The following is a 12,663-nucleotide window of genomic DNA, read 5'->3' as shown; positions in this document are numbered from 1 at the left end:
GTGACTTTCAACGCATGCTCCGAGGAGGTGGTTTTACTGCAACCAGGGTGACCTTAGGGGACAGATCGTGATGTGAAAAACCAGGAGTGTGAAATACAGGGGAGGAAACACAAGTGCATTATCTTCAGCTACCTGCTCCTGAACCATCTGTGTGTCTATGTCAGTGGAGCTTTCCATAACTCTGCTCTCTGCCACAGTGGTGACAGGCTCTCTCTCTCTGGCCTGGTCAACAGCAGCCACCAATGTTGCCACCGCTGTCATTTTTTCCATGTCTGGTGGGATCTTTGTGTCCCAAGGTAAGGGATAAGAAAATACAGTCAAACTGGTAATGCCGTCATATATGAAATGAAGGAAAAAATGTATATGGAGGACTGAAAGACACAATTTTTTAGGGTGGGGGCGAGGGGTTGATTGAAACCATCCTTAATCTAACTGGGAGATTATTGATTAATGAAACTTACATAAAGACATCTTATATGCCCCAATTATTGAAATTATAACCAAAATCACAGAAAATGAATATCACTTCTGATTTTCAGGATTCAAATGTACGAGTTGTGTTAACAGAAGCTGTTTTGTTTACATTTAGAAAGGCGTTTTGGCGTGGTTTCTTGTCATTATTGAGCAACAGATTTAATGCTAGAAAGACTGTTTTTCATGCAATGCACCTTGTTAAAAATGGATACTTTTGTTGCCGTTATGGAATTTAAATGCAATACTGTAACCGTTTCTATCCAGAATCCCATGCATTATAAGTATGTATACTTTTTTTAATTGTATTTAATGTATATATTCATTGAAACATATGAATTTCAATTGCTTGATACTGCCTCTTTGCTAGGACTCCCTTGCAAAATTGATTTTATATTATAAAAGTGGTTAAAAAAAAGAAGGTAAAGGCAAGGATAAATAAAATTTGTTGTTGTTACACTGTAACACCTACAACGAATCAATTTTGAGGAAAAAAAAAATCACACAATCATACTAACAACTTAAGGGAAAGTTTCGTAATTCCATTTGCAAAAATCATGAAACTACCTTTCAATTCTTGGGACAAATAAGTTCAATAGCGCTCTGTAGAACATTTTACGGACTAGTTACCACATAGATAAAACAATACTGACTTCATGGTAAATGGGGAAAAATGGCCTTAACGGGCTCAAAATGGAAAGATGGAGATGACGAAGGCATACATTTACATGAAAAATATACCTGGTTTTGCAAATGGAGTCTCAGCTCCACTTCAGACATAGAGGCATCCTCTCCAGCTGTGCTTTTCACAACTGTTTCTGAACCTTCAGTACTGTCGTAAGCCACAGCGGATACCGGTATCTCTTTTTCCATTTCACACAGTTTCTATACGCACATCACGAGTAAAAGATAAAAATATGGCATATTTCAAAAACCAAAATGTAATAATTGTATGAAACGAACATGCCAGGTGGGGGCAATGAAGTGGGAAAAGAATGTGGCAAAATGGCGGAACAGAAACAGATCTCTTCTACTGAACGTTTATGAAGTGAAAGAGTGAAATTTGTCAGACAGGAGTATCACATCCGTGGCCTCATGCTTTCTCTTGCCACATATCAGATACAAAATCAAAACACTGAATATCAAATACAAAAATGCAGCCGTGGAATGATTTAAAAAAGGTGGGGGGAAAGAACGCAGGAAAGAATGGGGGTGGAATACACAGTGGAAGAGGATGAGTTTCACAGCTATGACTTTCCCAGAGCTCTTAAAATGTTAAGCGTAAGGATAAAAAAATGGGAGTGCAAGAAGGGTGAATGGATGGACAGTGGACTTAATGTCTGAACTACCTGCTCCTCCATCATGGGCTCTAAGTGCATGGTAGTGACGCTTGTTTCTATGTTGGTCCGTTCTACAAAACCAGAGAGAGGCTTGCGGCCGCGGGCCTGGTCCACCGCAGCTACCACAGTAGCTACTGCATTTGTTTTGTCACTTTCATGCTGGTCCTATTGCAAATGAGTAAGTTTAGGAAGCATCAGTCATAAACGAACAAACAAAAAAAAAATTTCAGATTAAATAATGACTCTTGGATACAAAGACCTAAAGGTAGTAAAGAGGGCTGGTGACTACTGACCAGTTTGGAAAGATGTTTCATCTTGGTTTAGATTTAGACCTAATTTGTTCCATTAAAGCCACATGTGCACGCATGCTAATGCTCCACCAGGTGGCACTGGTACTCCAGTATGCCCGGGCTCCAGGGGGGATTCTCTTACCTCTTTAACAGACACTCCAAAACCTCCAGCCACTTGCTGCTGCACTCCATAAGAGCCTTCCCAGCGCTGTTCCATTCGGACATGAGTAGCAGCAGTCTGCATTTGAGCACCACCAGCAGTCATGGTGGTGAAGGTGGACTCAAAGTCCCCTTGCTTCCAGGGAGGGAGGACGTCAACGCTCGGGGTGACCTGTTTACGAGTCATCACTGGAGACTTCACAGGTCTGATGGGGGAAACTGACAATCTTGCTGTGGGAGATACAGGCCTGTGAAGAAGAGAAAATTAAATCATGAACAGCTGCCGGCAACAACCCGTAAAGGCTTGAGGGATTTGGAGACATATGAGGTAGCATTTCTTGAAATGTGCATTCCTGTGTGGAGTACTGTTGCATTGCCCAAGAGAGACTGACGGTTTACCTGACAGGAGTCGGGGTGGGTGCCTTGACGTGCCTCACAGGGGAAGGTGACTGATGACGTGTGGCTGCAACTTTAGACACTACAGTGGTTGGAGTCGGGGACTTGGAGGCTGGCTTTGGCGGCACGCGTGGAGGAGTTTTGTGCTGTAGGTGCTGAGCAACTATACCTCCTTCCATTTGCATTTCCATCATCTCTGTAGCACTTGTCTGAAAATGAGTCTCCACTCTCTGTGAGAGAAATTAATTGAGGAAAAATTAATTGAAGTGTTTACAGTCTCTGAAATGTTTGAATTTACAATTAAATAAGATTTTTTTTTACCTTCTCAACCCTTGTCTGACGACCCTGAGAAATCTGAGCAGTTGACACAATAGTCTTTGTCTTTTTAGCAGGTACTGCTACTTCTTCACCTGAGTATGAAACCAGAAATCAAGATGTCATTTATAAATACACAAATAAATGAAATCACAAATAAATTCATATTGCTAATGTATTGGCATATGTAAATGGAACATGAATTATGTGGTAAATAAATACTGTGAGATCAAAACCATGTCACCACTACCCTACAGTCGACCTAGGTGCAAGCTAGTTGACATGGCATGCTCTGACACGCTCAGGGGACCAGCTGCTGATTCAGAGAATCAGAATCTTGTGGAGAAAATCCATCAACAGACACAATATAATAAATGGTCTATGTTTTGTGGCTCTTAATGCATGTGAAGTGTGGAATTCTATTTCAGGCTAAACTTCCACTTCAGGCCAATGGACAATGAATATGCTTATCTTCAGCACTTTGTTAATCACCCCCACTGATAGAGGAAGCATGAGTGAAGTGCCTAGTTACAAAAATGTTCCAAGTGCCAAAGCAGAAACATAATTCTTCACCTTGAACAAGCAGCTCTGCAGTAGAAGTAGCACGTCCACTGCTGTTGGTGGCGTTGACGGAGTACGTTCCGGAATCTTCAGGGAAGGCTTCAGCAATCAACAAGCTGTAGAGGTCTCCTTCTTGAACAATCTGAAAGTCAGCCGAGCTCTGAATCTCAGCTCCCTCCCTATAGAACTTCACCACAGGTGTAGGGATTCCTGTCACACGAACATCCAGTCTCACTTGGCTTCCTTGTCTCACGGTCATACTCTGTAGTCTCTGAACGAAGTTGGGGGGCGCAGTTTCAGCTGCAATAATAATGAAAAGCCTGTCAATCAACATCCTAATGGAGCAATTTCCAGTCATGTACAGTAACATGTCATAAATCATTTTATACTGAAAAGATGAATAGACACCTATTAATGATGAAAAAGTTGAAATCTTCTCCAAGTTCTATTTTGAAGATAACAGAATTGAGCTAAATAGAGATGAATCCAAGCCACAACAGATGTGTACAACTCACAACTGGCTGTCATAATGTTTGGTATAATATTATTACGAGGTCATACCTGTAACGAGTAGTTCGGCAGTGCTAGTGGCTTGTCCAGCGCCATTGGTGGCTCTTACAGAAAATCTTCCACTGTGTGCGGCTGTCACGGCAGGGATCGTCAGTACAGCGCGGCCATCGCTGAACGAGATCTGTGCGCCGGGCAGAGCGGCAGCAGAAAGAACCTGGCCATCACGAAACCAGCTCACCTCAGGAACTGGAGTACCTGTAAGTAACATTCAACGATAACGTTAATGACACAAACTGTCATAAGGCCAAGTACCACATGTAAGTAGGCACTCCATTGTTTTTTTTAATATAATTTTCATTTCACAGCAATGTTCTGCAAAAGTAACAATAAATGATATATTCATGGAAAATTTCAGAGGGTATCTCCAACAAAAGATTTTTCTTGATCGGTAATATAGTAAGGTCACCATCTTAGTTTGTTATCACCCTCCAGCACTCCTAAACAGCACACAGTTGAAACCACTTGACCCATATTTCTCTCCACACATGGGCTAATTCTTCCATGGAGAGTTCATGACATCTGCTCATGTACTCTGGTAGCAAAAATCCACCACTAGTCAGCCATTAAGCCAATGTGGAATTTAGTACATGTAATCTTTTGGAAACTATCTCCAGGTTTTGAATGAAATGATGCCACAAAAAACATAGCTGTCACATGGCTGGTGGAGTTGCACCTTTTCAAATGCATTGTTACAAAAGCAGTATTTATGCAATACAGAGTATATTAATTCTTGAAATATACAGATAGTAGCAGCCAAGGATATTTTATCCTCTGGTCAGTCGTCAGCCACATGACTCAGCCATTTTGGATCTTGTGTCAAATACCTCTATGCCAACTGCATATTAACTGTGTGACCCATTGAAGTGAGACTCATAATCACTGCACTCCAACTTAATTGCAAACAAAAGTTAAAAAATAAAAATAAATAAAAAACTATGGACACCATCATCAGCCAATCAAACCCTTTCATATTTAAATATATCACTGCAATTAAGATTATTAGCCATGCACTATAAAACATTAAGGCAATAAATGCCAAATGATGACCCCATTTGACCTGTAATTGGTCACATGGCTTTGTGGCAACATTACTTGACCCCATTATTTACTCATTTGGCTTTAATTAATATTAATAATTACTTGAAAACTGTTTTTCTGAGGTAGCAGGAATCACAACTATATTAGGTAAATTTCACACACAGTCCAACAATTCAGAGGTAAGGTGCTGTACAGAGGAAGTCTGAGAACATAAGAGAAGTTTTCCTTACCACTAACTTGAGCCTCAAACGTTGCGGCACTACCCTCAAGTGCCACAACGCTTTGCAGCGGCTGTGTAAATGTTGGCGCCTGCGACATGGTGGTAGGCACCCTGGGAGGGGAGAAACAGAATGACACCAAATTACCTTTCTGTCTGTTTACACACACTGACACACACACACATACTGGGCACATATCATGTGTGCATCTTCATTAGTTCACAAATTAACATTATCACCTGACTTCATGGAATATCTCAAGAGAGCATTCACACACAATGAACACAGATATGAATGCAGGGGTTATTTTTAGCCGTTTTGAAAAGAGGGGGACTGACTAATCACTCACATAGCCCCAGAGCACCTGGCCCTCTCTAGCCTGACACTTGAGAGACCAGTGGCACCATGGGGTCTGGGTGTCAGGGCAAACCCTCGGTCCCAGCAGTGAGTGACACTTAACAGACATGGCAGCAGCAACTGGGGGTCGTCAATCAGCGTTTTAGTGTTTATCCAATATGCAAATAACCCTGGCCTAAAGTCCAGCTGGCCCTAAGTCAACATCTGTCAGCGAACTGCACCTATGTTTCACGACAATTAAACAAGCAAACTGAAATTACTGAATCAGTTTTAATAAATGTTTAAAGAATAGAAGGTTATTGTGCCACTTTCTCTTGTCTTATATTTTACATGTATTTGACAGAAAAAACATTAATAGTCTGTATATCTTTTTTTCATTTGGCAAGGAAGATATGAAAGGAAAGGCACTCATAAAAACAGTAAATAAGCTAGAAGTGAGTCCTCTGTGAAGCCTTTAGAATCATAGAAAAGCATCACCTTACTATTAATATGCACTGAGGTGACATTCCTTTATTGTGGCGTTTTTGGTAAAAGCAACATAGTGTGTATGTTGTATAACTTCAGTATATATGTGTTAGCCAGCACTTGGTAATCTTTATAAAAAATTGAGTTAAAGCACTTGTGACTAGTTGCTGAAAGTGAAATGGTACCTATATAATACAGTATCCATACAGCATGCACTGTAAGCACATGCAACTTCAGTCACATATGTATTGCATAGTTAAAACTGAATCTGTTTTCTCAGCACTCCTTTCATTAAGTTTCTTCTTATTTGTAGAGGACAGATTTTTTATGGATTTTCTTTGGGAATTAATATCATTCATAAACAATTATTCAATTCCCATTATAGTGTTTATAACAATTATTTTGAAACTACACACTAAATGCAAAATAGCAGCTGTAAAATAACCAAAAATGAAAATGTTTTTGCTAGAGGGGACAGAAAAAATTGTCAAATACACCTAGATAGGTTGTGACTTTGCTTAGGATACTAAGCAATGAATCCTTGAGGAATATATACTCTGGTGCTAATTTCTTATATCTCAATTATATCTCAAAAATATCTCAAGTTATATCTCAATACAATAATTTTCAAAAGGAAAACATTCAAAATGGCTCATGTTTTGACAAAGAAATCTGCATGTGCAGGTGAGGACTTAGACGTAGTTGGCTTGCTCTGGCAAAGCTGTTTTAATAATAGCCTGCTTATTAATTGTATTTCCATTGCAACTAATAAAGAATTTAATCTTGAATATTTGATTCAAATGTAATATTTCACTCTACACTTCATTTGGCATTTGGGCTGATATGATATGAATTGTAAGCCGCCATGATTAGGAGAATTTAAAATTACATGAAAGGTAAAGCTGGAAAAGAAAAATAAGTGATGAAATTCTAAACTAAATTTAGACTGAATTAAGGTACTATTAGACCAAAGTAATAACTTTTCCTTCCCCATTATTTAAAATGGCAGCAAAAAGCTGCGTAGGTAATGGTGTTATGACACAGCATGACCCTTGTGTTTGTTACTGAAGACACACGCCTCGAACTGTGCATGTTTCCCTGCCACCCTCACATACATGTAAAAACCAAACTGTTACACCTGAGGACAGACATGAAATATACTGTGGGAAGAACTAAATATCCTCCTGACCCAACACAGATGATGCATAAACTCACTTTTTCACTAAGGAATGGAAGAAAATCAGACATTAATCAGACAAAAAAAAAATTTTTGCACATTTATTCAGACTTGAAAATAAATTTGCCCCATTAAAAAAGATGACTGAAATTTGCAAGATGGCCATCGCATTCTCATCAACTTTCACGCCAGGGTGTCATTAAAATACCATTAACTGAACACATTTTAATCAGTTTTGACTTAAATCCTAATTGCTCTTAACTATATTATTACATGATTATATAATTTAAAAGGAAGTTATTACTTTGAAGAACTGCAACCACAAATCACTTTGCCTTCATGTTTAATTATGAATTAAATGCAGTATCACTTTTTTTCTTTTAAATGCATAACAGATTTGTTTAAATCAAATACCATTTTTCCAGGGACAAGGGTCCCTACAAGTATTTCTGGTAACATAGTCAAGGGATGGCAGGAGCATTAGTGGCCATCTTGGAAATAGTAACCATTTTGGACAGGTTGACAGAGATATTCCATCTTTAAATAACAGTTACAACTCCATGGTTTAACAGAGAAATGCATTTCCATTTGCAACCCTATTGAACTAATAAACATGAACAACTCCTCCCATTCCAAAACAAAGCTTTGCTTTTTCAGCCAAACGTTGCACGTTAATGGAAATTATACAACGTAATTAAGTAATTAAACAACACTTTAAGGGGGAAAAGCATTTAATCACATTATATCTACACGACTTCATACACATTAAACAAGCAATTAAGGCTAAACATATAATATTAAAATAAGTATAAGAAAACTGAAAACCAGCAAAGACAAAAGAAAACTACCCAGTAAAACATATTTCAACAATGATATCACATCCAAATTTAACTTTAAATTTAATCCAATACTGATCAATTTTATCAAGCTCTTTAGTTTACAGCCTTTAAACTACAACACCAACATTTCCAAGTCCATATAAAAAACCAAAAAGGTGCACAAAAGCATTCAGTGCTGAAATGAAAAGTATTTCCCAACTGTATAAACTTCCTATATGTAAGGACAGGAATCTAAGTGACAGAAATGGCCGACTCCAAAAATAAACTGTCCCGAGCCTGATTGACAGTCACCATGTGCCACATAGCTGGGGGTGCAACTGATAGCTCTACTGCTGATTCCCTTAAAAAGACATCACAGCCCAGCTGGGACACCACTCTAATGCTATCAGGAGCTATTCTTGGATATTCTCAAATCATTCCACTGTATACTAACCTTGAAAGCAAAAAAGCACTAATTCTCAACAAGTCTTGTTTAAAAGCATTGCAACATTTTGCAGCTTTTTATGCAACACAATTTTCAAAACACAGTTCTCACCACTCACATCAAGTTTGCCATAACATACAACCACTGAATAACTTTTACAAAATTCTGTTCAGTGTCCTTCCAAGTAAATCCATATGAATGCACACCCAATACACAAATGTGAACTGCTGCATGTATTACTAACAAAGTTTAATGAGCAAAATTTACTTACTTGTGTTCACAAGAGTGCCTAGAAACAATGGGACTAAGCCCAGAAGTTATATATCTTCAGACAAATCTCCTTATCCAGAAATGTTTCAGAAAATCCAATGTGAGAATAGCTGAGCCTCACAAGAACCCCAAAAAACAAAACTACACAGAGTTGTAGCCGTGTAGTTTTGCTTTTCCCTTGCAATCCCTACACCCGAGGCAAGGCTGGGAATGCTCCAACTACTCAGAAGTGCTAACCTTGTTGTTTTACTTTATATACCTCTGGACCAAGCAGCATCACCACTTCACTGCCACTCCCCATTGGTCAGCTACTCAAGGGATCATGGGATTGAGAAGCCATTTTATGCAACCTCACACCTGTCAGTCATTTTACTTACCGTTGTGCTGGTGGTGTTAATCCAAGCTGAGTAATTCAAAAGTATCCAACATGGAAACAAAGGGCTTCAAAATCTGAGGCTTAACACTATCCAAGATATTCTGTTCAATACACCACCATCAAAATGTTACTTTCCCTCTTGCTTAAATTAAAGCATGGAAGTGCCATCAACTTGTGCGTGACCAAAAGGAGAGAGTGGCTGTCCCTGTCACTCAAACCTAGGACTCCCCCGATTACATGAAAGGGACGAATGTACTGACCACTCACAAAACTGCAAATCTATGTGTTTTGCTGACAGGTTTTGACATCTTTCCCCAAAATACACAAATAACTGGCCTGCCTATACAACACCTGGAACATGCAAAGGTGGCACAAGTCAATTATCCAGGTGATATCACCATTTTCCAGAAAGAAATACTGCAATTACTAGAGAATGTTCTGGGTTTTGTAACCTGGTTACATGAAGTGGTAGTTTAGCCATGTCAGCTTCCAGTCAACAGGAAGAGAATGTATAAATATGCAATCTATTCTAATGGCGACTTCCTCAACTGATGTCACTCAAGGAAATGTTCTCACAGGGTCATATGTGTACGTGCAAGTGGAAAGTCAGCTTGTCTGGGCTATATGAAGTTAATCTTATCCTTTAAATATTATCTGGAATCAACTGAACTAATTAAACCACTGAATCCACCCTTCAATGGCAATTCTGATTGGGAGTAAAACAAAATATAGCAAAACAACAGTAAAACAAAATGTCATCACACTGTTTTCTTTCATCGTTTTGCTTTTTACATTTTAGCTCCCGACACCTAAGCACCCCCTACCTGGAGTGAAATCTGATGCAATGTTACAGATCATTCTTACTCATCATTCATATTTGTTTGCTGCTTTGATGGAAGTTGATATAGCCCTCACTGTGTTCTGCTAGGTTTAAGGTTAGGTATGAGTTCAGGAAAGGATTTCCTTGCAGTTAATCTAAGTACCTTGCACACCTTTGTATCTGACTGGCTGTATGCTTTTCTAGACTCTCCTTTTGGCTTCATGCTTTATCACCAATGCATTACATACTATTCTGTGCCCAGGGTTTTATACTCACTGCTATTACAATATGCACTAAATGTATGCTCGCGTGACACTATCCAAATATTTTCTGCACAGCTTTCAGGAGGCAGCAGTTTTGCAAGTTGTTGCCTGTCACTAAGATCACTAACCACTACGCTGGAAGTAGCACCTATCCTCCAATGAGCTTCCGCTCTCTTGTAGTGTGCTGTGCGACTTGAACTGTGAAAAATATCAATTGGTTGTGTGTGAGGGTTTTTGCAGACTGTGTTCATCACGCTTTCTCCTTCTGATGTATTAGAGGACTACATTCATCTTGTCTCAGTGCTTCTGTGTAAATGAAGAGGTTCTCACAGTAAGAAGAGCCTCATATCTGTACAACTGGCCATTTGACAAGATGGTTGCATAAATGGTGAAAAAGCATAAAGAAAGATGAACAATTCTCAGACCCACATCTCTCCTCAAAAAAAACAGAGATAAGCAAACATGACAGGCAAAACTGTATGTAAGGATAATTAAAAAAAAAAAAAAGTAGAAGTGGAAAATGGACACTCATTTTTGACAAGCAGAACTCACCAGTACAATGTAAACAGAAGGATGTACTATATTAGCTGTATTAAAAGTTAAAAATGTACTGAATCACAGTAGGCCTTACTGGATCATGTGGCTGAGAATGTGCCAAAGTCACAAAAAGTTGACAAAAATGAATCACATGTATGCAATTTGATGATCGGTATTGGCCCAAAAAACCCATCTATCAACCTCAATTCAGAATGACAAGTAAACATTAAGATTTATATATAATCTTAAAAAAGGATGGAGCAGATAGGGTAGGTTAGCCAGGGTTTCCTCATTCTCATCACTCTCAGGAGACTCCTCTGCAGTCCCCCCCACATCCCTACAGAGAAACAGAATCTCCAGTTAGCTAAAAAGCAGGTCAAATCATAGCAGAGTTTACAAACTTGAAAGCTGGCTATTTTTAAAAAAATGTGTAGGAAGGCAATCTGGTAGATATCAGGGAAGACTTTATGAATACAAAACTGTTTGAATGTAGAGATGCAACAAATGGGAATTATAGTCAAGTAGCTATCTAACGTTACTAATGCTGAAGAAGGAACATCATCTCTTCAGTGTCATGTCACTATGTGCTTGTGTAGGCTTTAAGCTAATAAGCATAAGAATACAAGTACCAGTTGGCTTCTAATGCCAGTTTTTAAAACCCACCACATGGAGGAATAAAACCAAAAGTATCAAAAATAAGCATATACTGTATCCCTATTAGCTCCCTTTTCAAAGCAGCTAAAAAAATCTAGTGCATTTGAATTTAAATAATTTAAATGGTAAATATTTTTCCCCCTCACTGTACCTCTACCTGTAAAATCAAGTATCTTTACAAACTGTGCTTCTCTGGGACTGGACTCCAACCCCTACTACATCTACTTCAGATAGAAGACTGACTAGTGCAAAGAGGAATTGTAATGTAATTGAATCTCACTGCTTAAAATGTGACAACAAGCATGTAATAATGTCATGGCATATGGTTCAAGATGCAACGTGACACTCTCAAGTGCAGAACTGAGGTCCCCTTGGAGAAATCAAATGAATACAGCTGGTATCAGTGGGACAGATTCAATCAGCCCAGGCCTCTGCCTCAAACATTCCCTCCCCCATAACTCCCTCCTCACCACCCTCCTCCCCAGGCCTCCGTCTTCTTATAATGGCACATGCTGCAAGCTGCCTGAGTGTCTAGTGAACCATTGCTAGAGGGCAGGTTTTCTTGCTCTAAGCAAACCTCCGTTTGACATAATATTTCTGGCTATGGAAATGGCAAGTTCAGAAATGTGTATTTAGTTGTTTTGAACACAATTATAAATAATATAGTATCACAATGTTGCATGTATAACAGGTGGTACAGTAGCATTGTCATTTCAACTGTGCATAGACGAACCAGGTTCAATTCTTGTAAAGACAGCTTCTTAAAATAGCGCCTTCATAGATCATAACCATGAGCTGCTATATTTAAGCTGTCAATACAAGAGTATCTCATAAGTTTGTTTTATCAGGTTATAGTTCCTAGTGTATCAAAATAATGAGCCAATTCTTCTTAATTTCAATATATTAAGAAATAGTGGTGCTAAGATTATACGTTATTCTCTATACTTCTCATAATGACTTATCAATACAATATAAATTTGTCTCTAAGAAGTCATGAGAAACTTGTAGCAGATTGTTTTAGTTCACTATCACCTAGATGATGCTGGTAGGCCTGTAGATAGATATTATAGTAGATAGAATTTATTTATGACCCATTATTTATGACAATGTTTATTTAATGATT

The 12,663-nt window shown here is 38.6% G+C and overlaps 1 protein-coding gene across 1 annotated transcript in view; it reads right to left on the bottom strand.

Annotated features, from left to right (window-relative positions):
• The window catches only part of ttn.1 (titin, tandem duplicate 1), a 166,335-nt gene extending 157,236 nt beyond the window's left edge, over positions 1–9,099 (bottom strand). The window contains 8 exon segments of the mRNA XM_036544927.1: positions 1,695–1,976; positions 2,277–2,508; positions 2,660–2,886; positions 2,978–3,066; positions 3,545–3,832; positions 4,094–4,297; positions 5,371–5,471; positions 8,892–9,099. Of these exon segments, the coding sequence (XP_036400820.1) occupies positions 1,695–1,976; positions 2,277–2,508; positions 2,660–2,886; positions 2,978–3,066; positions 3,545–3,832; positions 4,094–4,297; positions 5,371–5,458 (1,410 nt within the window). The 5' untranslated portion in view covers positions 5,459–5,471; positions 8,892–9,099.
• Positions 9,100–12,663: the final 3,564 nt, after the last annotated feature.

Source organism: Megalops cyprinoides, chromosome 14 (genome assembly GCF_013368585.1).
Source record: "Megalops cyprinoides isolate fMegCyp1 chromosome 14, fMegCyp1.pri, whole genome shotgun sequence".
Lineage (NCBI taxonomy): Eukaryota > Metazoa > Chordata > Actinopteri > Elopiformes > Megalopidae > Megalops > Megalops cyprinoides.
Note: the sequence above shows the minus strand (reverse complement) of the source record. Positions and strands in the feature narration are given on the sequence as shown.